Source organism: Clytia hemisphaerica, unplaced genomic scaffold (genome assembly GCF_902728285.1).
Source record: "Clytia hemisphaerica strain Z4C2 unplaced genomic scaffold, Clytia hemisphaerica genome assembly, whole genome shotgun sequence".
Taxonomy (NCBI): Eukaryota; Metazoa; Cnidaria; class Hydrozoa; order Leptothecata; family Clytiidae; genus Clytia; species Clytia hemisphaerica.
Window position 1 is genome coordinate 2,216,964 of NW_027103851.1, and position 27,710 is coordinate 2,244,673.

A 27,710-nucleotide genomic window follows, 5' to 3' on the forward strand; every position below is an offset into this window, starting at 1 on the left:
ACCAATACTTTCCGGATCAAAAGAAAATGCGGCTGCGTATAATAACGGATAGCGCTCATTCACCGCCAACTTGTCCGGGCGGCCGCCCTGAGCGTAATAGTCTCTTTGTTGAGGCACTTTAAGTATGAAAGCCCAAATATATCGCAAACCTAGGTTTGCACTTCGTAAACTTATCAGATAATTCGTAAGCATAAGTTTATGCTTTAAAACCTATATTTACGCTTCGGTAGGGTTTACGCCCCGTAACCTGGGTTTACGCCCCGTGGCGCCTTGTTAAATTTCGGCGTTTATAAAACTTAAAAGCATTAAAAAGAAATTAAAAATTATCGCCGTCTATGGTGAGGTTATTGAAGCCGTCTTTATGACGTGTTTTTTCGACGTATTTTATAAAGTCAATGTCAGTCTTGAGCCAATATTTTGAGATAGGGTCATTTTAAATTTTTGATCAAGCACTTTTCGAAATTCTCTTGTTAATTAATACGCTTGTTAAAGCTATACGTGACTTAGTAAAAACGGTACGAAGCGGTCGGCGTCACGCAAAATATGTTTTGGACTTTCCTTAACTCACCCGTGGTCTACCTATTATTTCGATTCCATTGAAGTAACATTATACATTTCGGATTCATGTAGAAGATTTCTTTTGAACAAGGAAGTCATTTCAATTTATACTTGGAGGTTTCTGGGGAATTTTTAAATAGTAAACTGCATACTGATACAGTCTGCTAGACATTAATATGGTAATATTTGCTCTTCATGTTTGATTCTTTCTACAGTGATTAGATTGATACAGGCGCGATAAAATTTATACACTTAGTCGTCAGAGGCTGATATGTTGTTTGAAAACTCGGCCTCTGATACTCAGGGTAGAGATGTAGTCTATAGTATTTAATGCGGGAAAAATGAGTGCGATATTTCATGAACGGTTGTAATTGACGCGATTTTTGTGCAGTTTAGTATTTGCAATTTTTCCATGAAAGTAATAAAAATAGAAGTAGAGTCGACGCCTTTTAGCTTTATTCTATTCTGACTTATCATCAGAAGCAAACAGCTGTTTGGTTGTTTTGAGAATAAGATGATTATAATTTTTTAATGACATACCAAACCAGAAAATAGGGACAGGTAACAAAATTTCTTCTTGAATTTCCACAGTTAAGAGTTGTCAGTTAGTCCGAGTTGTTCTCAAAAAGAAATACACGATTTTTCTTTTACAAAAATAGTGTACTTTGGTTGAGGGTGAGCATTGTTCACATTTACTTTGCAAAAAGTTAAATAAAGTATGTCTCAATATATTCTGCAGTGGAGAATTAGAATGGATTTGCGGTTTTTTGCTTGTTGAAAAGATAATGAGGAGTGGGGTATCATAAAATAGAGAACATTTCAAAAACAAAATTATAGAGAATGAAGATGAAAAATGAAGAAGAAAAAAAACAACTTCTAGTCGAATTATTCTGTGACCTTCATTTTCATAACATAAAGAAATCCTCAATCTTTGAGGGCTATCACTGTGCTGGTTGACCATGAAATAAGTTCCTTTTTAGTGTTGACTTTCGATGGTCTTTGGGCGATATCTTTCGCAGGGGGACTAGGCAAAATTGGGTACAGGGATGCGCCGCTGGTCAGGGTCATTCTTTTAGGCTCTGAAGAAATCTGACACGGTCCCACAAACTGCTGGATTAACTCCGTTAGAAGTTCTGTGTTGGAACACTAGCAATATTATTAACTCGATTAGTAGAAGAGGTCAGTAAGCTAGAGTCATTTGATGACTGTCGACTGAGCCGGCAGTTGGGGAGTCGAATGCTGAGGTGGAGTGCCAAACTTCCTCTCAGTTCCCAGTAACTTACCAACTAGATCATTCGCTGAGATGGCGGTGCAGAGGAACTCTTAACTTTCTTCTTGGCGGTGTGACCGGAGATCAGACCTAAAACCCTTGAATTGTAAGGTGAATGATCTACCAACTACTGGAGCTACCCGGCCATTAGAAGAATAGTTTAGAAACGAGAATACAGAAGATATATTTTAACGCACCCGTGTCTCACAGCTCCGGTAGAACAAATTTTCCAATGAGGCTGGGGTCTCAGCGGGTCTGTGACACAGGGGTGTATTAACCATTAGCGATTTTAGAAAGGCATTTAATACAATTGACATGAAGACTATGTTGTACTATCTTTGTACTTCCTCAAGGGAAGAAATTTTGTTGGAAAGAAAATGAAAATTTGACTGCTTTTGTGGATTTTTATTTTTTCCACCATCCGCAAAACAAGATTCCCGCCAAATTTAATTTCGTTCGACTTTTCACTATTTAGACCTTGAACAGGTTTATTTTCAACATTTTCACTCTGATTTTGATACTTGATTTTGACCCTAAACGGGTTTATTTTCAACATTTTCACCCTGATTTTGAAACCTTGAAATTCATGGTCTGCCAAATTAAATTCCCGCCAAAATTTCTTCCCTGAAGGTAGTTGCTTATGATAAAAAATGTGTACAACACTTGAACGGTACCGAACATTTATCTGTCACCCTGTAGGTTTTAAGGATGGAACGAAAATCATTTAGAATAAATATTAAATATTTATTAAAATTCTGAATGAATGAAAGTTGATTTGAAAGAAAGAGTTTTACAAATTCTAAAAAATGCTTAAAATTTTACAAAAATACGATATAACAGCATGAAAGTATAGAAGTGTATGAAAAAAATTATTTCCCAAAATTTAAAACAACAAAATAACCACGTTTACACAAAATTATAAATTAAAACACAATTTATGGTATATCTATAGAACGTACGAAAAAGGATAAAAAACAGGCAGTATGGCGTATCAAGGTCGATAAAATGTAAACGATAAAAAGGTAAAAACATTGTGGATCGTGGGGCAAAGTGTCTAGCTTGTCCAGAATGTCGTGGTTTTGAAGAGCACATTTTTCGATTTACGTTCGTATGAAATCGTGTGAAAAAAAAAAAAAATCACCAAAACAAAGCTCTAAACCTTTTAAGTCACTTTTAAAGTTTTACAGCAAAAAAAATCTATAAAAATATTTCTATAAAATATGCACAAAAGTTCAAGAAGAAAATTGAAAAAAACTCACCTTAAAAATATATAGAGACCATTTACAAAGGAGAGTGTCAGATAGTAGCGAATAATAGGGATCTTAAGAATCCTGTGTTTCAAAAGGGTTTAAAAATTTCACCACTGCAAATTTAATCATTCTATGGGAAAATATAAAAGGCGTTGACAATAAAGATAATTCTAAAATCTATCAAAATCTTATAGACAAAAACCTCTAAAGCTAAAAAGTCAGGCTTAAAAACATAAGACCGGGGGCAATCTGCCAAAAGGGACCTCTCATTTTAAAATTTATCATAAAAAGGGGATCTCTAAAAAATCTAATTTCTAAAAAAAACATATCTAAGAAAGGAATGGCGTCTCCAATAAAATTATTTAACAGATAGCGACATTTCAGTGTTTACACTATGCTCTGAATGATCAACTGATAAAGTTGCATGTCCGTTTTTATTTCCGCCATCAACCACGTCCGGTATTTTAAAAACATCAGTGGGTGACGGAACTTGATCAGATTCGACATCAGATATTGTGCGGTCATGAGTTGATGTATCCGAAGACGACTGCTTCTTCTTCTTCTTGAATAAGCTTAATGTTTTTCTCTTAGTAGGCGATTTAGGAGCAGGCGGTTGTTCTTCGGCGTGTTCCGCCACAGAAACCGGGCGTTGTTTTTTATCATCTTTCTTATGACTCGGGTGGATGACATCGGCAAGGAAATCAAGACTTTTGGGACGCTTCAATTTCTTGGACGAATTTTTCTTTTCTAATTTATGATCGTCATTATGCTCCCAGATGTCTGATTCGTTTTGAGGGGAGAGCTGTTGTTGTTTCTCTTTCTTCTTACTACTGCTTTTACGAAGACCAAACTTGAAGCGTCTCTTTTTCTTTTTCTCAGTGTTTATAGAGCCTGTCATCGATAAAGAGTCATCGTCGGGCGAATAAATACTACTAGCGTTATCATCATGTAAACTGACGTCCATCATTCCGTCATCATGTCCGTCAGTGACGTCATTAGTGACGGTATCATCAGCTGGTTCGACTGATATTTGAGGTATCAATTCACTGGTTGCTAACGGGCTTTCCAGCTCTCCTTCGATCGTCGGTAACGGTTCGACTTTTTTCTCGTCCTCTACGATGACGTCATTGTTGTTATCATTCATCATTTCTTCTGGCCAATCAGAAATCGACACGTCATCAGTGATTTTATTCTCGGAGATTCCCTCGTCAACGACTTCTTCTTTAACGGGAGTCGGTGTAACGACAAGTTCAACTGACGGAAGAGGTTTCTCAGTTTCTATTTTATTTTTCGATTTCTTTTTCAATCTTAATTTCTTCTTTTTAGTGGTAGAAGAACTATCTTCGAATGGTTTACGATCGATGATGCTTTCTAACAAAGATTTCACCTCCTCTGAGGCTTGAGCAGGACTTGGTGGGTCATCTTCTGGTGACACCAAATCCTCAACAGAAGCTACTTGTCTACTGTCGATCGAAAAGGATGCGTCAGACTCAATAGGAGCTGGTGAAGGTTCAGGTTGCTTGACATCAATAGAAACTGACTGCTCTGGTAACGTTTGATCAACACCAGTATCAACGATTGGCGGTAAATGAGTAGACGATTCCTCGATAACAGGATCTTCAACTTTGGCTGCAATCTCCACCGATGTGGTCAACTCGTTATCAGAATGTTCAGTGGAACTTTTACGACTTCGTCTTTTCATTCGTGACATTAAAGATCCTGATTTCTTTTTCTTCTCATTGATCGGTTCTTCCACCTTTAGTTCTGCAGCGTCCGTAGCTTGAACAATTTCGGTGGGGACGTCAATAGCACGCTCTTGAAAGTCACTCTTGACCGGAGTTGCACTAACGAGTTGGACGTCTCCCGATGGTGTTTCCGACATATTTTTGTTTGAAATATTGGATGACTTCTTTTTCTTAAATGGAAATCGCTTCTTTTTGCCGGTGGATACTGGTTTGGATTCTTCGACGGGTGGTTTTTCCAGTGTCGGCGCCGGCTCTTCAACCTTCGCCACGGGTGTAGCTTTCGTTTCGAGGGAAGCGCCCCAATTGTTATCAGCTTTTCTTAGTAGCATTCTTGGAGCGTCCTCCAGGTGAATTGGCTTCAAACATGCTTAAAGTACCAGCAACTGTCCCTGATACAGGTCTTCCGTTGGAGCCTCTCAACGATTCCTGCCGTCCTTCACGCAACGAATTCAAACTGGTTGTCGACGATGATGATGGACTCTTTTTAAATTGACCTGAAGCCTTTTGATCAAATAAAAGTTTGTTTTGTAATACCGTACTGGTCCGAGGTGAACCACGTCTGCTGCCTGATTCATCAATACTCCGTCGCGAACTGATACTTCGGTTGGATGATGATCGAGACATCAAAGTGGGTGAATCAGCTTGTGGTGGAGTTTCAGCCTTTGGTGGAGTTGGTATCTCTTCAGTTTTTCGTCTGTTTTTTAATCCCTTCAAGCCTTTACTTTTCGGCTTCTCAGCAACATTATCGGATTGCTTTGGTAAAACTTCCTCTGGTTTAGATTCTGAAATTGGAGCAACCGGTACGTCGACATCAATCTTGATTTCTACATCGGCTCGTTCCTGGTTGTCTGTGAAAGGGACGTCAATGTCTGATTTCTCGATAAGAGATTCTTCGGGTTTCTCGTTTGTGGAGATCTCAACTGAAGGCTTTTCTGGTGAAGCAGCAACATAAATGTTATCTGAAATATCATCAAATGTAGGGGATATATTCGACGTTGGCGATTGCGATGAAGGAGGTGTCATTCCAATTGCTGATTCCGGTTCCTCCTCATCAAGGTGGACATCCAACTGCAGATCATCTGGTTGCTCAACTCTTGACGACTTACGACTGGAAAGTTCGACATTGCCGACAAAATCAACGACGACGTATTCCTCTTCACCCAGTAAATGTTCTTTGGATTCGACACGTCGCAATTTCGGCTTACGTCGAAGACTGGCCTGAAGAGAGGAAAAGAGAGGAGTTGGTTTTAATGGGGTTTTAAGTCTTACAGGGTTCAGACAGACCTTCGAAAATAAAATTCCCTGAGTTTCCCTGAATTTTAATTAATTTTCAAAGGTTTTTTCCCTGAGAAATCCCTCATTTTAGCTATTTTTTCCCTGAGTATCAAGCAAACCATAAAAACTAAGCAGAGTCAAAAGAGATGTATCTTTAAACAAAAGGCACACAAATCAAATGGTAAACCTAAGGTAAAAATTAAAGCTACCAATACTGCATATGAATAAACACTTTAAAACTAAAAAAACTTTTAAATCTGTTTTTTCCATTCATTCTTCAAAAAATAAAATTCCCTGAGTTTCCCTGAGCAGACTGGGGAAAAAAAAATTTTTCCCTGGGTTTCCCTGAGTTTCCCTGATCTTTCTGAAAATTTATCATATTTCCAGGTTTTCCAGGTTTTCCAGGGTCTGTCTGAACCCTGTCTTATAGATTCATACATCAATACATTTCGATTTCAGAATAAGCTTTTGGGTTCAACTTTATCATTATCGTTATCATTATTTATGTTGTCAGATTAAATTTTCTTCTATTAAAATTGGTCAATTAAAGATACATACTTTTACATTCTAGCTTGATTATAATTTACAGACAGGAAACTCCGATGTTTCGAGATAAAAGTTCCTGTTAAAGTTACACACTTGCTAATATTAGTTACCCCAATTTATGGAATTTAACTTTAAGGTTTTAAGGTTTTAATACTGCGCAAACTTTATTCATTACCATTAGTCATTGTGAAGGTTTATTTGTTATAGTTATTGTTAAATTGATATCGTTTATCGGTAGTTTGACGTATACGTCTCACGAAACGACGCATGACGTTTGACGTGGATGACGTAGAATGTTCCTGCAAGAATATAGAAAGAAAGTTTCACCAAAAATAAATCTTTTTTGAACAATCGAACTGGTAGGTGGATTTGGTAGACTTTAAAAGAATAGTCTTCTCGGCCACATTTTCTTTGTATGAAATATTCTGTTTCAGTAACATTTAGAGGTAGTAGGATTTTCGAAGTTTAAGGATTAAAGGTTAAATGTTTCAAAAAATGTTAATATTACTTTTAAGAATTTGAAAAGCAGATCCACGAGAGAAAAATTAAATTGCAAAATTCAGGAAACAATCCACTGTCAGTTGTGTTAATTGGACGTTTAAAACATGGCAACTAGTAAATAGCAACTCCTTCTGACAGTTTATTAAATGACATCGTTAGATAATAAGTTTGACAGAACGTATGTTGCATTTATGATGTTGCATGGATGTTTGATGTTTCATTGGCTGGTGGTTTTTAATCATTTATGACTCAAAACCCTAATAAACACCAAAAGGCAGTATTCAAGGACCACAGGACTGTTCATAGAAATTCAGGTGTAGCTATTTCAAACAGTGCAAAAGAGCTGAAGGTCACTTATCAAACTCCAAAATCGATTCCCCATTAAAAATATGTAATTTATTTTTGATCAAAAAGTTGATTGGTCAACCTACCTCGACATCTTCAACACCACTGTCAATGTCATTTTCAACCTTAGTGAATGAGGCCACTACTTCATCTTCTCCAATGATGTCAACGTTTGGATGACGGTTTTTCAAGGAAGTCTGACGACTGATACCACCCTCAGCTTTCTTCTTTCGCCTAAAAAACAATTAGAAAGGAAAATTGAAACAAAATTTCTATTTAGGGTGGAATTTTATAGATTTCCTCTTTGCCGACTAATGGGAGACTTGAACACCAGGAGCTTTTACCGGCTTCAACGTTACTTTGTGAGCCATTTTAATATTCTCCTCTGGACCTCTTTCCTTGAATTCTATAACTTGGTTAAGTGTAATGACTTTAGGTGATAATGTGATTTAAGTTCTCTAGAAAACTAGTCCTATTGTAGAGCGTCCACACTAAAATTAGTTCGCTATGGATCGTTTTTTTTCAAAAGTTAAAAGAAGAAGAAGAAGAAGAAAAGAAGCTTGGATATTTACTCTTCATCCGTTTCTTCGTTAACTTGTTCACGACTGAGACCAAACCAGGAGTATATAGTATCCATTATTGAAATACCAACAGCTTTTAAAAAGCTTCTTATTGCATAAGATAAGTCAAATATTCACAGTTTTTCTTGTGTCTTATTGTTTCTAAATCTTTTCAAGGAAAAAGATAAATCGATTAACAAATCCAAAGTTCACGTATAGAATCAAAATTCCGTTGGAAAGATACTTTCGAGAAATTTAAACGATTTAGAATTTTACTAGAAGGGTAGAGTTGATAAAATAAGATCTCTTATAAACTAAATCTAATATTCACAAACAAAGATCATCCAGTTCTAATCATTAAGTTCAAATCGTTCAAAAGTTCAAAACCAGAGAACATCAAAGAGATCAAAACCAGGATCTCTCTTATCTTGAAAATAGGCCTTCTTCAAGAGCTCCAGATGAGTTCTTCCTAACGCCTCCCTATTTATTAATTGCTATCAAATAAAGATCGCACACATAAAACAAGTCTCCTATCGTCAAATTGGATAAACATTTACACAAATCTATAAAATCTCGGTCTTTATTTCGATAAGAAAACATCGTTTAACACCAAATCCAGATGTGAAAAAAAGAAACAAAAATAATAAAACATTTCATGAAAATAAACTTCTTGACAAAATAAAACATCAGACAGTTTATGTTGTTGTCACTATGACTCTTGTAATAATCTCTCTATGACATCTGGTGACCACATTATAGGTCTGTACTCAAACAATCATCTAGTTCTTGGCTAATACAAAAAAAAAATCATCAAACCCCCGGTTCCATGAAGCACCAGTATAACTATCCAGGAGGTTATGTCCACATCATTTTATTAAAGATGAATTTTTCTCTCTCAAATTAGAGGACTGATCAATTAAAGCTAGCAATTACAATTTCTTAATGGTTAGCAACTAAGTACGCACGATATTAATGACTATGTCGATATCGAACTCAAAAATTGCATCAATAGAGAAATGCTTCATTCTTCTTCAACGGAGGTCGTTTTCTATAGCGCGAAAACAACACAAGCAATATCTCTGCAAAAAATAATGACCTTACAAAGCAGTAAAGAAGCCAGCAATTTCACGATGGTCATAACAAAAACATTATGAAGCCCCATTGTAAATATACAAACAGAAAAATAATCTAGTGCTAAATTAAGGAAGTCAACAATCTTTTCCAAGTGACGGCAATTTACTTATCCCGACCTAGAAACGGAATATTTCCATGGCAACTAAAGGTTTAACGAAATTTTGATGTTTGGTGACGTTTTTATTTGTAATGGAAAACAGACAACCAATTTGGAAAGGAAAAAAATTAAAACACTTGTCAATAGTAACCAACGAAAGCAAACAAAACACTCCAAACAAGACAGTGACCTGACATTTCTTGCACTAAACGTATCAGAAACACTCATATTCAGTAGCAGAATTAAGATTTGTATATGGGATACAAATCAAACAAGTGGAATTCACTTCCAGGGACCTTGAGCCCCGAAATTCTTAACTCTTCAAAATATATATAATCTTGGGAGCCCTCCCCCAAAAACGAATCTTTTTTATAACTTTTGAAATATTTATCCAATATTGATTTGATTTACTTTTAAAAATGCACCAAATCGTCGCAGTAGAATAAGAGTGCCTTATGTCCATTTTTTGAAAATTTTTTTTTTTACATTTTTTGGGACACAAGGCTGTGCTCTTTTGAATGGTGACTTTAGATTTCTTGGATTTTATCTCATTTGGGAGAAAGCTGTCCAAATTTGGACATAAGGCTTTTTACTTTTACATGTGCTAGAATAAAGTGGACTTAAGCTAATTTAAATGTTATGAGTTGATAGATTAAGAATAGATTCTTGATATAAAACGACTAGAAACTTATTATATCTACCTGCTTTTTGTTTATCAGTTTCTTAATTGAAATTGTGGGATTGTTTTCATCACTTTTATTAAGCAATTTATACTTAAGTCCATTTTCCAGTGAAATTTATAGAAGAAAAATGCCTTATGTCCATTTCTGTTGACGAATGCGCGCCATTATGGTACACTCAATGTCGCACTCATTGATTTTTTTTTTCAAAAATGTGATACACAACTACCAAAAAGGCAGAATTAGTGAAAACACTTGAAAATTTTACAATAAGTCTTCGTCATTAGGCTCAAGCAAATAATGAAAACTTTAAACTCGATTTCTGCAAAACAGTGATTTTGGACATAAAGCACTCTTATTTTACTGCGACGAAATATGAATTGGCATCTTTGGCAATTGATAAGTCATTGCCACCTGACGTCATCATTCTTTAGAAATACCGAAAACACTGCTTTAATTATTCTGGCTCAAATTTTGTGAGGCAACTCTACGTGACATATTTTTGGTACATTGGATCAATTTTTACACACCGACCTAAAATTGGCCTTTTTGCCTAAATCAGCTCTAGGATACTATATCTAGCGATTGGAAAATGCTATTGACTTGAAATTGAAATTAAGTGTTAGGTATGGATGATACAAGCTTGCAGCCAAAACATTCCAGTCTGCAAAGTAACAAAAACTCACAGAAACCAATTTTTTCTGATACTAGCCTCTTTTTAATGACATTTTAGCCTTCAGGATCAAACTTCAGTCAATTCGAACGAGTCAATCAGTCAAAACATGACATGATTTTGTTCAAGTTTACATTCTGGTCTGTAAAATACCAACGAGACAGGTGGCCGAGCCAAAATTTTGCAAATTATCTTCGATTATCCATATCTACCATATCTGGTCAAAATTTCAAGGTCATAGCACTTGTCAATCTTGAGATTTTGAGGGCCTCGAGCCACCCCCCTTGCTTCCCTTAGTAAATAAATAAGATGCTTGAAGGGTCTTTCATATGATTATTTTATCATACTTTCATTTATACTGATACGACATTCCAAAAGATTATTCAAACTTCGCCAAATGCTTGGAAAACCACCTTTATCGATTCCAAGAAGTAAAGTATCGCAGAAACAAAATAAGGGTTCTTGACAATCGTGGCAAAGGCACACTTGACTCAGTGCATCGTCCAAATAGCCAAATCATCTCCTGCCCCCCAAAAAAGTATGCGAAACTTCTTGGGTCAGCTCGGGTCTAAAGCTTTCGAATGGACAGCCTGACTGAAGAAGTCTAATTTACAAAATGAAAAAAAAACTAATGATATCAGGTAAAAGGAGACCTTCTTCTGTGCAAGCTTCATTTTGTGTAATCACTATCCTCCTTAATCTATTAAAGCTCTAACGTACAGAGGTGTATCTTCAAACACCCTGATTTAGACTTCCTTCAATAAATCTTTAATCAACATCTGGTTACAAGATAAAAATTTTCACTCGGTGCGCATTATCATTGATGACATTGTCCTTAATTCAGTTCCTAGAAATTTTTGAGCAGCATTTCACAACGGTTATCGAGAGTGTATCAACTGATGGATATGCAAAATTCAGAAAGTTTACAGTAAGAGCCTTATATTTGATATTTAAGAGCTAACCGATCACAAGCCTGAATCGCAGACCTGACCTCTACAAACAAAACCCCAGATAGTGTAAGAAGTATGATTCCGTTGGTGGATGCCAGCAGCCTAAGCGATCACCTAAATAAAACTTTATTGTTTTTATGCCAGAAGATTTGTCAAGTCTCATTTAGATCCTAGAAATCAACAACGTTGGCATTGAATTCCCTTTCTCCAAAACCAAGCGGCACATGTTACCATCAATCTTCTGCACACCCGCCCCAGGAAATAATTGAAGCCTACCTGAGAACACTTTCGATGACTTTAAGACTTGTAGCGACTGGATAACTCTTGGATAAGACAATGTAATTGCCACACTATGAAATGAAAAGAGATTATGGTTGAAAAGAAGACCGTTGGTATATACTCTGAACCCCTGCTTTCCGACGAAGGTGATGAAGTCGACTGTAAATTCATTTGTATCGTTTTGATGACCAATTCTTATGTTGAAAAAGTTTAAAATCCGAAAAATATCCAATTTTGATATCGTTTATATGTGTATATAGAAAGGTAACGGCATTTGGAAAATATTTTTCAGCAAATCAGCTAAATGTTAAAGGCTTTATAATTTTAAAAGATCTTCACTGGATTTTTGAGCTTAAAAGATCAAAAACGTTAAGTTCTCGCCCATTAAAAAACGAGATTTTTATCCTATTCCTTTACATCACCCCTAAATAATTCTCACCGGACGACTTGTTTAATATCCTTACCTTAATCCATCCGAGAAACTGAAGGAATTTGGAAGCTCCCTCTAATTGCCAAACATATCTTTCGAAGACGGTCCCTTTGATGAAAATGCGGTAATACTTTTCCACGTGAGGCTCATCGTAAATTCGTCTGAAAATTTCAAATAAGAAAGATAACATTTAAAACCCTTGAAAACTTAACAATTAAATCTCGACCTGATCTGTAAAGATCAAAATATATACTTAGTAAACCGTTTAACAGACTAATGTTTAAGGCTAGTAGATTTTGATCAACGAAATCCCGAACATTATTTATCATCATCAATGTATTAAAAGCTTGATTCTTGTCTCGTAGCAAAGATAAATCATACAGAGAAATAAAACAAATTGAATTTTTGGGTATCTTAAAGAAAGCGGGTCCATCACAACAACCAGCGTAGGGTTTAACTAAAGAATAAAAAGATATGAATGTCCTGGGTGAAAAAACATTGGGCTAAGCAGTGAGGGGGGTGTCAATATAATTTTCGGTAGGAGAGGCTTATTAGGTAACGGAGAGTATTCAGTGACAACAACTCGATATCAGAGGATAGAACCGTGAAGACTCACTTGTGAATATTGTACAGAACTTGCAGCATGAGAATCGACGCCAGTGGTGTTTGAGGCTCGCAAAATTCTTCCAAAGAAGCACGAAGTTGAGCTTCACTATCTGATGACGTCAAGTTCCATGTTGCCTAGCAAAGTAAAAGATAGTCATTGTATTTTCGGAAGCTTTCATAATGATGAGATTCCACAGAATTTAAGTTTTGATTTTAAATTTCCAAAAACCGACCTTTAAAGTTGACGTGACTAAACCCGAATCGCTGCAAGAATGCACTTTGTTACTGCAATGTGTAAATCGTTTTCAAGGGATCTGTATAGGTTTCTTGGTTTTGAAATTGTATCAAAGAGTGCCCATTTAACGTGCAAATGGACAATAATATCATGCTCGAATCTCACTATTTTCCCTTTATTTTCTGTGGTTAAATTGTTTATACTTCTCATGGAAAGGATTCCAAAGAATAGCCGAAGAGTAAAACAAAATTAATCATACTGTGAGGTCAAAAGCGTAACCTCGGGAAGGCAGGAACAGCTTTAAAAATAACAAATATTTTGACTGAAGTTATCTACTATCTATATCTATAATAGAAGCACTATAGTGGTATGTTATCTCATAGACATCTTATCACACAAAAAACCACGTACGTTTTTACTGTAAATACTAATTCTAAAAAAGCTTAACTGGATACAAAGAAAATCTGATCAAAGATAATACTATCATGAAAATCCAATAAATATACTCCACCTTTCGAAATGCAAGAACATCATCGTGTGTACAGGGCGTTACGTACTGATAAGACTTTCTGCGAACTCGAACTGAACTTGCACGTCTCTTGAAAACAACATCGATTTCTCCTGAGCTACTAGGTGTTGAACTCCAAGAACTTTTTCTCGACCGAGCAGACATTTTCAGGAGATAAATATTACATATAAAAAACAGAGGTCACGAAAACTAACGAGCAAAACTTTCTTTCTAATAGCTCAAACCTAATCTGCTAGAGTCATTTGGACCTACACAACCCCCTGAATTGAACTGCAAACTACTTGGCTTCTTACACATATTTAGTGTGTTTCCAGGGGGTAGGAGATATGGAACAATGTTTGTATGAAGTTGTACAGTAAACAAATATATATGTTTGGAAACAAGTGAGATCAACAGTTTGAACAAGCTTTCATTAAATCCTTTATAAAACAAAAAGTGAAACAAAAATCAAAGTTTAGAAAGAAAAAAAAATCTAAGAAAGTAAAAAATAAGAAATTTGTATCAGCTTACATTTGGTTTATAGATGATCAGAATCATCCCTGCATTCGGTGCTTGCAAAAAAAAACTACACCAAGCTGCTGTATATGCTAATCATACAAGGAAAGCTTTCTCAATCAATCAATTAAAGTTTAAGTTTTTTAATTACAGCAGTATTGACCAAAAGCCTGCATTATACAAATCCTGACGTATTTAGCTTAGCTTTTAAAAACGATAGTAGCTATTCAACACAAGATTAAAAGCATCTGACTCCAATGGAATAATTGAATCCAATTTCATTAATAGCACGTATGCAGATGAGATAATTCATTTACATACATCACTCACTTATGAAACCAGTTAAATAAAAATGGAAAATAAAAATAACATCGGTGTGTAGTTAAGTCTTTACCTAGTCAAAACCATGGCAAAACATGTGCGCAAAGGTTTGCCGTACTGTAAACAAGTAGTCGAAACGATAAAAACAATTCATTTCGTGGGCAAGAAATAGAAGATAAAACATTCTATTTCAGATCAACCAAGAATCCAAGAGGGGAAAAATACTGTTCAAGATCAATCTTTGAAACATGTTCCTCGTGCTAATTCATGATATTCACCACTGGAGAGTCTTAGGAAAACTTTTAAAATTTTTCACCCAATACGTTACTTAAACAATAGAAAAAGTAACGTATTGGGTGGAACAAAAGCAGAAAAATTGCATAATTTCGTGAAGAAATTGCAATGGTGCATATCATTAGACAGATCAGTTATTAAAAAATATTTATATATCCACAGTTCGGGAAAGGACAAACTAGTTCCCAGCAAAGAGGGTAACATGTACCACAATGGTCTATAAAGGGGATGTTAGAACAAAAAAAGTTTTTCTCTACAAACCATTTAAATTTTTTTCTGTGCTTTTTGGAAAGAAATTACTGGTTAACAACATTTCGTAGAAGGCAGAACATGTTTAAAAAGGGGATCAAATTGGAGACCATCCTGCACACTGATATTCAAGCTGAAGAGGGTTCTGAAAACAAAATGTTTTGACTTCATGTTTTGAGGCTGTAATAAGCATTATTACATAATGTCAATGAAATCTGCTTTAAGAGTATTTGACGGAACAGTTACTATGGAAACTCTTACTATTAAGGATGTTTTACAAGTACAGGAAGACAATACTTATATTTTCAAAATGTGGTATGTATAAAAAACTGAGAATACGTCACTACTAAGCTGTGAAGCCATGACAGTTGAAGTCGATTGTTATGACTATGACTAAGTTGGAAACAGAGCCTTAACACTTTGAACTCATCACGGTTAAGCTTATCAAAACTAAATTTAGTTGATATTAAAGATCATTTTTAAAACTCATGCTTAGTTATTATAGATAAAACATCGTTTTTAAAATCACTTCTTGCTAAGTTTTTCTTTGAACAACTATTCTAGCTGACATTCCTGACATTTTCTACATAGTTTTGTAGGAACAAAAAAAAATAGAAAAAACTCAACCAAAACTCTTTGCAGAGTATCATTTTTCAAAAAAAGGTGAAAAGTTTAAATTAAAATCAAGCGTTTTTAAAAAGAGTTTGTTAAATATTTGCCGAAAATTTGATCACTTTTAGTTTAAAGTCAGATAGAATGATAATATAACTTTGATAGACTTGTGTTAATCTTGCAAAACCGATTCACACTCAAAACACTAAACAAAAACACCTATGAAAAGACAACAAACGAAAAGACAAAAATTCTAGACTGAACAGTATGTTTATTCCAAAATAATATGTGCAGGACTGTTGTAACACAAAAATATAGAACACGAAAAGTTCATCCATTAAGGATAAATTTTTTAATCACTAAAATCTTGGAGACAAAAAGGTACAGTCGAAACAGTTTTGAAATAAATAACATTTAAAATAGAATAATAATTAATAATAATAACCGATAAATATAATGATAGACATAAGTGATAAACCAAATTGGACTTTGTGACGTAATACTTTCCGAAGGGTGCAGAGTACACTGTTGTATACAAATTGTTTGCAAATCAACTGCTGAAAATTGAAAATATTATACTATATTTGAACATTAACTTTTTCAATATTATCTACAATAGCAAATTCATTAAAAAATATTTTTTTAAGATACAAAAATAAATCAAACTTGAATTTCAATTTTATTAAAAATAAGTATTATGCTTGTATTATATGTAATGTACACGAGAGAGCAAGCTATAGCCTGATTTCCTTGTTCTTTTTCGAAACGCTAAAAAATGTAGATCATAGAAAGTAGAGCACTGTAGAGAAAGTCAAATTTCAAAGTGGTAACCAGGCTATAGCTTGTTTTTCTATCATTTGATTGTTTATGTACAAAAAGTATTTTGATTTTCAAATAGTGCATGCAAATTTAGCAAAATTGTGAGTTGGTAACAATGATCATTCCATGATTTTATTCTGTTCAAATTTCTAATTTAAAAACAACCTATTTTAAGTTTCCCTGGCAAAATCCGACTGAAAAGACCGATTTTTTTAATCCTGAACCTAGGATCCCTAATTTTTAACATAATCGAATAGAAAGCAAGGCTAAAATTGTCGAGCCCAGAAAAAAAACCACTGATGAACATTTTGAAATTATCAAAGACATTGCGCGGAACATTTTTATTAGTAAGATCTAAAGAAATTCTTAAGAACAACGATGCAATCCTGCTTCACTTTATTGTCAGATTTTTAAAGTCAATGAAAACCACACATCAGTGCCTAAAAGTCTCCCCACTTCACACAACAATACTGTAATGAAAAGCAAGTGCAATGGCAAGAAGAAACATGGCAATGCTAACCAACAAACAGATCAATTTATAGAAGAGTGTAGTAATCACCTTGACAGCCTTAGATTTCTTTTGTTCTTCTTTCTCTTCTTTTCGAACCATGGCTTCTACATCAATTACTTTGGGTGTGAAATCCGTTGATTTACCATCACTAAACAGATTAAAAATGATCCACAATTTAAATTTTATATCCAAAGCGCAAAGATTAGAATGCAATTTTGAACAAAGACTTTGAGCATCAGTAACATCAAACTGGTCTGCAACGCTAGCCCCAACCCTCTATGAATTCAGGATTTTTGCCCCCTTAAAAAGGGGGCTCTCGGTATGTACAAGAAGTATCAATTTACGCCTTTTAGATGGAATTTTGAAATATCAAATAATCAGTTCAACTGACAAGAAGAAAATTATATGACAAAGATTCTTTATGTAGATGTTCATCCCTTCCACGCTAACGATAATTCGCTGCTTGAAATTCAAGAAAAAATCACTTACACTTTGTCATTTGAGTTTGGTTTTTTATTAACGAAATCATAATAATTTGATGGATTGCCATCTTTGGTGATTTCTTTTAGTTTTTCAATTGTGTTTCGAACGCTACCAGCGCGTTTGACAGAGATCTAAAAAGAAAAAAAAACTGGAAATTACTCAGAGCAAATGTCTTCGGTGATAATTTGGAACAATAACAAATCAAAAGAAAAGAGTATCATCTTTTTCCATCAATAAAGAAAAGTATTCCAATTAATCAATCAATCAATCAATCAATCAATCAATCAATCAATATCTTACGTCTTGTGTTTCTTTATGTGCATCAGTTGAAGGATTTAGCAAAGCCTGCTTTGCTAATTGTAAATCCCTCAACTTTATATCTGTTGTCCTCCGTTTTGGAGGCCTGTTGCAATCCAATAGCATCGGTAAGGCCATTCCTCCCAGAGCTGCTGATTGAGTAGCCATGACAAGGGCACTTGGCCCGTTATTGACGGCTTCAGGGTCATCCTGGTTTATATTTGCTTTTTCCTTGAATTTTTCTTGTATCTTATTTAACCAAATTCTGAAAAAACTTTTAGGATCAACTGGTCTGAAACGAGAAAGAACAACTTTATTTCATTCACAGAATATTGAGATTGATATACAGAATGCTCTCGCTTATTCGAACTTCTATAATTCAAACCTATTCTCAGTCCCCGTCACAGGAAAACCTTCTCGTAAAATGCTTTCTATAATTCGAATATCTCAATAATTCGAGCAAATAAGATTCCCGAGAATTAGCAAGAGAGTTAACGGTATTGTGATACACTGTGATATAAAAAAAACGTTTACAAGTGAAGTTGGTACTCCACCTTTCCAGAGGAAATATCAAAGCATAGTAACCGAGGTTTTGAGTGATTGATAATTGGCTTAAAATATCCTTAAAGTGCATGATGTTTCTTACCAAGTATGAGTGCTTGAAAACATGAAAACATGAAAAAAAAAAAACAACAAATGTAAAAGAAGAGTACGATATGAAATAATCAAAATTTTTTCCCACTTCATTCAAACAAACACAAAAATATGTACAGAAAAACATAAAATGTGAATCAAAGAAAAACTTTCAAGCAAAATATTTGAGATAAATTAATATAAGTGGTATATATTAAAATGTGCAATGTTGTGTTGGTTATATCAGAATGTTTAAATATATTATATCTTTATACAATGGCGCTGAAAAGCACCGTTTATGTTTTCAGGACCCAAAAACTTAAGAGTAAGAAACATCATACACTACTTTGCAAAGAAAACAAGTAGTTTTTCATCACTATCTACATCAGTATATTGGGCCCTGAGATTTTGATGTTACAAAAACATCAGAGTAATTTTTGGCTAGTTCTCAACATAGAACGTCGTTTGTTTTTGATACTGTTCAAACGTACTAATTTGAAGTTACTTTGGCGTCTTAATTTATGTCGGAGAGCTCTTGGCGGGTTGTCAGTTTGGTTAAGAGGCACATCTTCCGGAATCCCATCAAAAACATCTTCAGCCGTGTCTTCAACTTCTTGAACAGGTGAGAAAACTGATATACTGGCAGCTCTGTGATCTCTCAAAAAATTGCTGACCATCCCCGTAGCTGGAACTCTACTACGTTTTCCAAGAGGACACAATCGATTTCCAACTTTATTAGACAAACTTGTTGTTTCAATAACAAAAGGAGACGGTGACATGGGAACACTTGATGATGTAGAGGTTTTTTCAGGCGAGGTAACACTGATAGTGGGTAAAGGCAATGAACCGATTCTTTGTCGTTTAGCATCATTCTCTTGAGAAGACATCGGTTTCTCTTCTTTCAACATGTCAGTACTATCAAGAGAAGTTCTTGCTACAGTACGTTTCAAATTTTTCGTACTCTTCTCCTCAACAGGGGTTTCTTTAGAAGATTGCTTTGATTTCAAAAGATTACTTGAACTACTTTTTGTCATGATCTTTCGTCTACCAGCATGAACAGAAGTATCTAGTGTCTTTCGAACACTTGACTTTCTTCGAAGTTTTTTAGCATTTGCCGTACGATTGATTGAAGTGTTTTTCCTTGAGGAAGTGACACTTTGTTTAGCATTTGCAGGCTTTTTGACACTAGAGGCTCTTGCAGCAATTCTGGAGCTTGATCTTACTTTACGATCAACAGTTCCTGAATTACTTGATGTAGATTGATTCAAACCACTTGTTCCCTTTGCTAGTTTTCTTTGATATGAGGAAGACGTTTTGAGAAATTTATCATACCTTGCTGGATCTTGTTTCATAGAGATTTTCCTTTTTGTATTTTCTTTTTTCAAGGTTCCTTTTTTAGAGTCAGGTGTTTTTGCTTTGGATGGTTTAGATTTGGTTGGACTTAATGCTTCTTTGGATTTTTGGCGTTTGAGGAGATTATCTTTTGTTTTTTGCCTTTTCAATGAATTCTCTTTGTTTTCTCTGGGAGACTTATCACGAGCTGATTTAATTGATTTGGTTGATCGTGCAGATAGTTTACTATCTTCAATGACGTCATCATCAATCTCACTCCAGCCTTCCATATCAATTCCTTCTTCTTCGATAGATGGGGTTGTTCGCTTTTTGGCTTTTGAAACATGCTGCTTGGCCCTGTCTGTAAGATTTTTCTAAATAAAGGAAAAAAAAAATTAACAAAAAAGCAGATTAAAAGCAGAAAACCTGACTTAGCCTAGCCTAAAAAATAAATAAACCCAGGATGTCACATAAAAAAAGCTTTTTAGAAAATGAGATTAAACCTTGTTATGTTCTTCCCAAAATTGTTTGGTATTGCCAACAGTAGGCTCTTGTTTCGTGTCTTTAAGTGGAGATGTTCGCTTTTTCCCAGTTACTACAGTCTGACCATGTGGATGAACGTGTGTACTTGTAATCGTTTTCTTTTTGCCACCTTGAGTGTAAAAGAAATAAAAGACATGAAAATAAAAAAGTGGAAAATAAGATAGAAACAGTTTGGATATTTCATAGGAATGGGTGCTTCAATTAAACCTATTTTACTGTATACCAACAGTATAAGAGCTGTAGCTTGTGCACCATTTTGTCAACACCATAAGAGCTTTTCAATCACGTACACTCTGATCCTGATTCATTTTCCTGGAATGGCCCACAAGCTCACGAAATGAAGTAAAAATAAAGTAAAAAGCTGATAAACATACCCCCACTGCTACTTCGCCTTCTCTTTTTCACAAAACTTGTATCCTTTTCTTTCTGTTGTGGACTGGTTACTGACAAATCAGCATTTTCAAGATCATCAGTATCATACAAAGATTGTAGCGATGCTATGTTTGATACTTTTCTCGAATCAAAAGCAGTGTATCTTGTCTTAGGATCAATAGTGAATGCCTTGTGATTTTTCTGAAGACTGTCATTTGTTATTCCAGACAATAGCTTGTAGATGTTTTCTCGTTCCCTGACGCATGCAAGGGGAGGATGGTTGCTACAATACTGCTTTATTAGCCAAGCACAATCCAAAGCACTCAGAACACCACGGCCAGCACCGGATCCAGTTGGCCAAAAGGGCTAGCGAAAAAAAAAAAGCATACTTTAAGAAAAAGTATATTTTTATTTTACAATGTATAGCAATGTGCCCTCCCGGTTATTACCATAATGGCTTTATGGCAACTCCTGAACTTGGGCACAGGATGTACGGTATTTTTATTTTAAAAGTTTTTTGATTGATGATAACAGATAATTCTGGGTTATTTTGAAGGGCTTCAAACTGGTATTCTTATTGTCACTCCAAGTTAAGTTTGAAAAAAACATATGCAAGAAATTTTTTTAGTTGTTATCTGAATGCATTACATAGTTAGATGAACAGAATTGAGTTACCATATACCTCAATCAAACTATCCCCAACAAGTGTTAAAAGCAGTTTCTTTTTGTTTCTTTCTATGATTCGAGAGGCATTTGATGCTTTCTTGAGGGATGTGAAATCGAATAATGCAATATCTGGTTCTCCGTTTGAAAGTTTGTTGTATTCAAGATCTTCTGGTAGTTGATGATCTGTTGCAAAGTCTACAGCAGATCTTGCAAATTCCATCAACTTCTGTTTGTCAATGTTTGATGAAGTTATCAGCTTGCTAGGATCGCTAAAGTCCTAAAAAGAAAGATACAAATCAAGTGAAATAATTTGTTCTCAACATTTTAAAAACTTTTAGAAGTGGTGAATTTTGGTATCATTGATTTGAATCTTAAAATACTTTAAATACAAACATTTTTATTTTAGAGAAAAAAAATAAAGAACAAAAGAGATCAAATACCTCTTTTAAAACTTCCAATTTCAACAAGCTGTTTTTCAGTGCAGTCATAACAAAGTAATGTGTTTCGTCCTTGTAATATACAATATTTTCCAATCGTACACCATATTTTTCTTCCATTTTCAAGAAGAAATTCTGATTGTATTGGAATGAAATGCCACTGATTTCGTTGACCCTAGCTTCTTCTATTGTGTTGTTGTTGACAAAATTGCAGGTGATTCCAATAGCAAGGGCACCTAAAGAAATTAAAATATTCCGTATAACCGAACAAGCTATCAGACTCACTTTTTTTTTTTTTAAATTTTCCCAGGATTTTCTTTGATCATTCTGCATTGGATGAAGCTTCAATAAAAGCAGAATAGGGTGATATGATACCAGGCTGTTTTACATGCCCTTGTAGCATCTGGTTATTGGTCGTTGAAATCACTAAAATTTTGGTAAAAACAGCCTAGTGGAGAACACTAGAAAAAGTGCTCTTTTTGGCCATCTACAGAGATGCTGTCCTGCTTTTCTTAAAAATGGCCTATGTACCTCTAAGCTCGATTTGCTCAAAGCCAGGTAAAATATTTTTCTTTCCATCAGCACCAATAATGATGTCAAATTCTGCTTTTGAAAGAACATGATTTTCAGGAAGAAATGAGCCCCTCCATCCAGTGTTCTCATCAACTGGCTCAACCAGGTTGTTAAAGCAGACACCAACATAAACTTCTGCACCAAGGATCAATGCAACTTTTAAGAGAATGCTTTGCAGTGTCTTGATATCTTTGGTAAGAAAAAAAAAGAGGATTAAATGACATCATATATAAACGAATCCTTGATTGATATCAATAATGAAATTAGATTGTAAGAAAAAAACCGTTTTTCAGGTTTTTTTATCATGGAACAGCATGGAAGAGTTTCTATCAACAAGTGGGTAGTCTATTGGTATCTTTTATAGCAAGTTCTGGATGTAACCTAACCCACTAATCATAGGTATTGTGTTGGCAAATCTCTTTTTATTGCTTAGTGTCTATTTTGTAGCCCTTCTAGTGGCTACTCACTCTCATCTATTTAGTGTTTACTTTTTGTAAGCTCCAAACTTATAAAGTGTGACATCTTCCAAAAAGAGAAAAAAGAGGACTAGCAATTTTCCCAGAACCATGTTAAGTTTTCTTTTGATCAGGATTCTGTATTCATCTGTCCATCTATTTGAAGTTTCAAAAGGGGACCTGTTACATTTGCAATGCATTACATTTTTAATGCAATTCTTATCTGGTAATTAAGTGATATACAATCAAAACGATCAGTTTCTCAAAAAAGATGGGGAAAATCTCAAGAGGGGAATCAAACCCCTTTCTGTGTTTTGCGGGCAAGCATGTTAGTCCAATTTTCTCCTTTTAAAACAATTTTAGAAGCATTGGCATTAACATTGTTTTTCTGTATGTTAGAAGTTTATTGATAAGAGGCATTTTATTTCCATGTAAACTTACCTTAGATATCAAATGCTACAAAATTGCCACTGTGTGGGCTACAAAATCTTTCTCTTTAAAGTAAATTTACTTCATTTCTATGACTTTTAACAAACTGAATCCTTCTCTTGCATGACAAAGAGCTTTTTGTTTGTTAATTCATTAACTTAACACAAATTTTCTTTTTAAAACTGGAATTCAACTTCCCTTTGTACAACAAAAGTCATTTGACAGTGAATTATTATTTTTTACCACTTGAAATTGATGAAACTATGAAATATGCTTACATTTCTAATTTGATAGGTCGATTTTGATGATGTTTTGGAGCACTTTTTGGAAGTAAGTTTTGATCCAATAAACCTAATTCAATAAATAACCCATCAAAAGCTTTCCCCTTTCTAATGCATCAGAGTTTACTCTTTTAGAGTTCATGAAATAAAGTTCAAAGAGAGAAACTTTTTTGTGGTGCACCTAGTATATAAAATTGTTGTCTTTAAAACAAACAATAATAACTTCTATCATTTGAAGTGAAAAAAAAGAGGTTTTTGAAGACCTATTTAAGGGAAAGCTATTGTATTGCATGTCACTATATCAACAAGATGAGAATTTTCTCCATATTGTATAAGAGGTTTTGAAGAAGGTGAAATGTATGTTATTCTACCTCCTCTATCCTTATTTTTTGCATCAAGTATGAAGAGGTTTTGAGGAAGGGTTTTCATAATGTAAGAGCTCAGATAATAGCATATAACACGGCCATGTGAAAATGTGTTTAGCACTACAATAAATTCTATGAAGTGCTAAAAATCATGTTTACACTAATATACTTTTAAGAAGTATAAATTTAGAGAAATATTATATTTCTCAGATAATCAAAAGATTCTTTGAAATCACAAGAAAGTTTTTACAAAAAAGGAATCAAAGTTGTGAAATAGACCCTGATAAGCAATTTGGAGCTTAAGAAATAACTGTTCAACAACACTTCAAAGCACCTTAGTAAACTGTAGTATGTAAACAGTTTAAAGTCAAATGATTCTTAATCTTCCTACAGTTGATTTAAAACAGCTCTACTTGAAGATTGTAATAGCTCATTAAAACATTGTTATACAATCAAGAACAGACATCTGGTGTTCTCATTTTAAAAGACAGGCTTTTTTACTAAATGTTTGATGTTTTAAAAAATTCATAATAAAATGAGTGACATAATTGAAATGTCATTTATGTAATGCGTCATATCATTGCACATTTGTTATGCATGATAAGACAGAATTAAATGATGTTTCATATTTCACTTAATGTCAACAAGAGCTTCCTGTATGTTTTACTCCTTTTTAAGGCTTCAATGCTAATGTAGCAGTTTTCATTTAAATATTATGAGAAAGTATCTGTGTTACATACAAAGAGAATCAGATTTTAAATATAGATTTTTTCAGTTATTTTATATCACATAAATCTGATATCTCATGAATAATAGAAAATCCATTCTATCACTTCATAATACTTTCCTCATAAAAGATTTATCAGACATTGGTGTATTAAATATCTAATCATTCTGTGTTTGATACTGCCTTGTCCTTAAAATCTCAAAAAAGTTTCAAGTTTGTTCACATCATAATATGATTAAATCAAAAGAAAATGACCCCATACTATGGAATTGCAGTTTCAACTATTGAAATTTCCTAAAGAGCAATTATGCAACAATTTTTATAGAGAGGAAACAATGACTATGATAACAACTACTTGACAACTAATTTCTATTAGCAACACAAACAATGGGATTGGCCGATCTTGACCTTATAATTTTCATTTTATACTGGGAAATTCATAATATTGTAATACTAGTCTTTTAGTCTACTGGAATAAAGAAAAAATATATAATGAAAACAAAAAAAATCAAATTAGACCGTTATTAACAAAAATTTATAATTTTGTAAGTTTGTAAATAAATTCAAACAAAAAATACTCACTTATATGCTCAATACAACCAGCACCAAATTTTCCAAAAAACTTTTTAGCTCCAAGATTACGAAAATCTGTCATTAAAAAGGGCCATAAATGGAGAACATTGTTCCTTGCAAATTCATCTCTTTTTTCCACTATGATGGTCTTACAACCAAGCATAAGACATTCAATTGCAGTTCTAAGCCCTATTGGACCGCATCCTATAATCATACAAGTTTTTCCTTTAGCAGCATTGCCCTGCTTGTATTCACTATGCTTTAAACGAGCATTCAAAAGATCCCATAAGGATTGACATTTCCAAGATGTCAATTTCGATTTTAAAATATCATAAAGTTCTACTCCATGAATATTTCGGTCAATGTTCATTGATTTTATCAAAGCATTAAAATAATCTATAATGTCACAACAGTCTTCAGCCTCAGAGAATAAGTTCCAAATTTCTTCTGGGGCTTGATAACTTGCCCTCTTGAAAGCAAGTGAAAATCGATGCTTCGGATTATACGGTGGGACGGAGTCGTCTGTGATGTCATACTGCAAAGATTCATTTTCACCGACAGCCATAAAAATTTCAAGAACAAAGTCTTTTTGAAGAAAAATGTCAAGTCAAAAGCAAATGTAAAGCACCAAAACAAAAAAGTATAAAAATTCTTCGTTTGACTTCCTCACGACCGTCTGATGTTTGTCGCGGTTTTTTCTTCTCTGCTGCTCCAGTTTGATTTGATTTGGGTGATAAAATTTGAATTGGAATGGAATGCCTCTTTCCGTGGTTTCACTCAAAATGTAGAATTTCTGATTAACATTCTAAAGTTAGGGTTCTAAGATTCTAACTCGAGATAATTTATTTGTTTGTGCAACCACGGATGAAAACAAACCACATATCACTGATTTTGATTGGTGTTCGGTTTTCTTGTTCGGCAAAATATACGGCTACTGAAAGCACGAGGATTTGTTTTGAAATCCTCGTGTGAATCAAAAATTTAATTTCCTGGTGAGAAGTAGCCTGGGAATCCAAGCGTCTCTTTTATAAAATCGAGAAACCCCGTTATTGCTACTAAGTTAATGCCGTAGACTTTTGTTAATCGAAGGAAAATATGAGGAATGATAAAAGGGTTATTTTATATTTTGTAACTGAAACATGTGAGGAAAATTTTGGTAAGGGATTTTTTTGTTTTTTCATGAATAAAATATCAGCTTGGATTCCCAGGCTAGGTGAGAAGTGAATAGTGAAACGTCTGCAGGATGTAAGTAAAGTAAAGTAACCTGAATAGTTGTGTAAGTTTATCACATATTTTGTAGTACAACGATCATTTATGGCCCCTCTTGTTTGAGAAAGTCCTCTTTCTTTTCAGTTCTACTTCATAGCTTTGATAAACACAGGAAAAAATCTTAACCAGGGATTATCAAATGATTTTTCTTTCGAAAATACACACCCCAAATATCTAGACAGTTACATCAAAATGTTAAAAACATTTTGTTCAACCACCTTCACTTCAAGATAGGCCACCATAGAATGAACTTCCATTTATAGGATGAACCATATTCATGTGGCTTTCACTGAAAGTTTCAGCCTTGCACTCCATCGCAGAGACTATTCAAGTTTAATGATTTTTTTGACTATATGACGATAGAATGAAGTTAAATGATATGAAGATATGAAGTTAAAAAATTTTATTTTTTTTATATTTGAGTATTAAAAAGGCATGCATTCAAATAATAAAGGTTTAAAATTTTTCTCTGGGCTAGTTAGTAAAATAGGCTCTGTGATGGTGTGCCCCATAAATTTCTCTATAAAAAGTTACAAATGTTTCTTTAATGACCGCGACGTCACTTTTACCTGGTCCGAGAGGCAAAAAATTTGAAAATACAAACTCTTCAAAATGAAAACCCAATACCACCATTCGAAAGCTCTCAAAAATCGATATAGTCAAAATCCGCGTTGATCGGTGTGTAATATGTTCATATTTTCTTTCATAAAATTTTTCGTTAATTGCTTCTGACGTCATCAAAAACAGGATTGTTCCCGGACACCCCCAGTAAATAATTTCAAAGTGTCCGGTTGATGATTTTGTGGTCACAATGATCATATTTATTCAAACAACCAACAGAAACTTGTTCGCAAACTTTGTAAGTAAAGCACTTTTTTGTGTGACCCCAGCTGCCTGACTATGAATTTCTATTGTTTTCAAGTAAAAATTTGAAAATTCAAAGTCGATTTTCAGAGTGTGCAATTGCCATTTTCGGGGTTGGGATTTGCTGGTTTGTCCTGTTAAACATCTCGAGAAATACCTTCAACTGCAACTTGGGACTATTGCTTGAAACATGTCGAAACATAGGACTGTTGATATTCTGGCCTGTATTTTCAGTTACTGTTAAATCTCTTTGGCAACAAATTTGTTTTGATAACTCCACCAAGTTTATCAATCATACTTTCTGTCATAACATGTTGCGATAACTTTCACTGATAGCGTGCCCTTTTTAATTTTTTGTTTTCATTCAAAATGACTGGACGCCGATTAGAGAATTAGAGAACGCCCGCCGCCTAACCTCCTATAGCCTGATGGGATTAACAAATAACG

At 34.4% G+C, this 27,710-nt stretch overlaps 2 protein-coding genes across 3 annotated transcripts; both read right to left on the reverse strand.

Annotated features, from left to right (window-relative positions):
* Positions 1-2,678: 2,678 nt before the first annotated feature.
* On the reverse strand, positions 2,679-25,858 carry LOC136807764 (microtubule-associated protein futsch-like). 2 transcript variants are annotated; one of them, XM_067064381.1, is made up of 15 exons: positions 25,140-25,858; positions 22,259-22,489; positions 21,731-21,963; positions 21,307-21,567; positions 20,627-20,990; positions 20,213-20,361; positions 19,710-20,083; positions 17,748-18,036; positions 17,454-17,578; positions 17,013-17,112; positions 12,910-13,034; positions 12,328-12,454; positions 11,861-11,934; positions 7,577-7,724; positions 2,679-6,041 (listed from the first exon to the last, which is right to left on the reverse strand). In XM_067064381.1, the coding sequence occupies exons 1-15, from the start codon at positions 25,693-25,695 to the stop codon at positions 5,133-5,135; spliced, it is 4,065 nt and encodes a 1,354-aa protein (XP_066920482.1). In that variant the 5' UTR covers positions 25,696-25,858; the 3' UTR covers positions 2,679-5,132. The 2 variants fall into 2 exon arrangements, with proteins under 2 accessions (XP_066920482.1, XP_066920483.1); XM_067064382.1 differs by lacking the exon at positions 2,679-6,041 and adding an exon at positions 6,818-6,943.
* LOC136807834 (FK506-binding protein 5-like) lies at positions 3,437-4,960 on the reverse strand. Its single transcript, XM_067064455.1, has one exon. It carries the CDS (start codon positions 4,958-4,960, stop codon positions 3,437-3,439), a length of 1,524 nt encoding a protein of 507 aa, XP_066920556.1.
* Positions 25,859-27,710: the final 1,852 nt, after the last annotated feature.

Excerpts from the sequence above, each read along its gene's own strand:
- LOC136807834 (XM_067064455.1), bottom strand. The coding sequence starts at position 4,960 with ATGTCGGAAACACCATCGGGAGACGTCCAACTCGTTAGTGCAACTCCG.
- LOC136807764 (XM_067064381.1), bottom strand. The coding sequence starts at position 25,695 with ATGGCTGTCGGTGAAAATGAATCTTTGCAGTATGACATCACAGACGAC. Across the intron at positions 11,935-12,327 it reads AGTTTCTCGGATGGATTAAG|TGTGGCAATTACATTGTCTT; the intron begins GTAAGGATATTA and ends TTCATTTCATAG. Across the intron at positions 6,042-7,576 it reads GTGGTGTTGAAGATGTCGAG|GCCAGTCTTCGACGTAAGCC; the intron begins GTAGGTTGACCA and ends TCCTCTCTTCAG.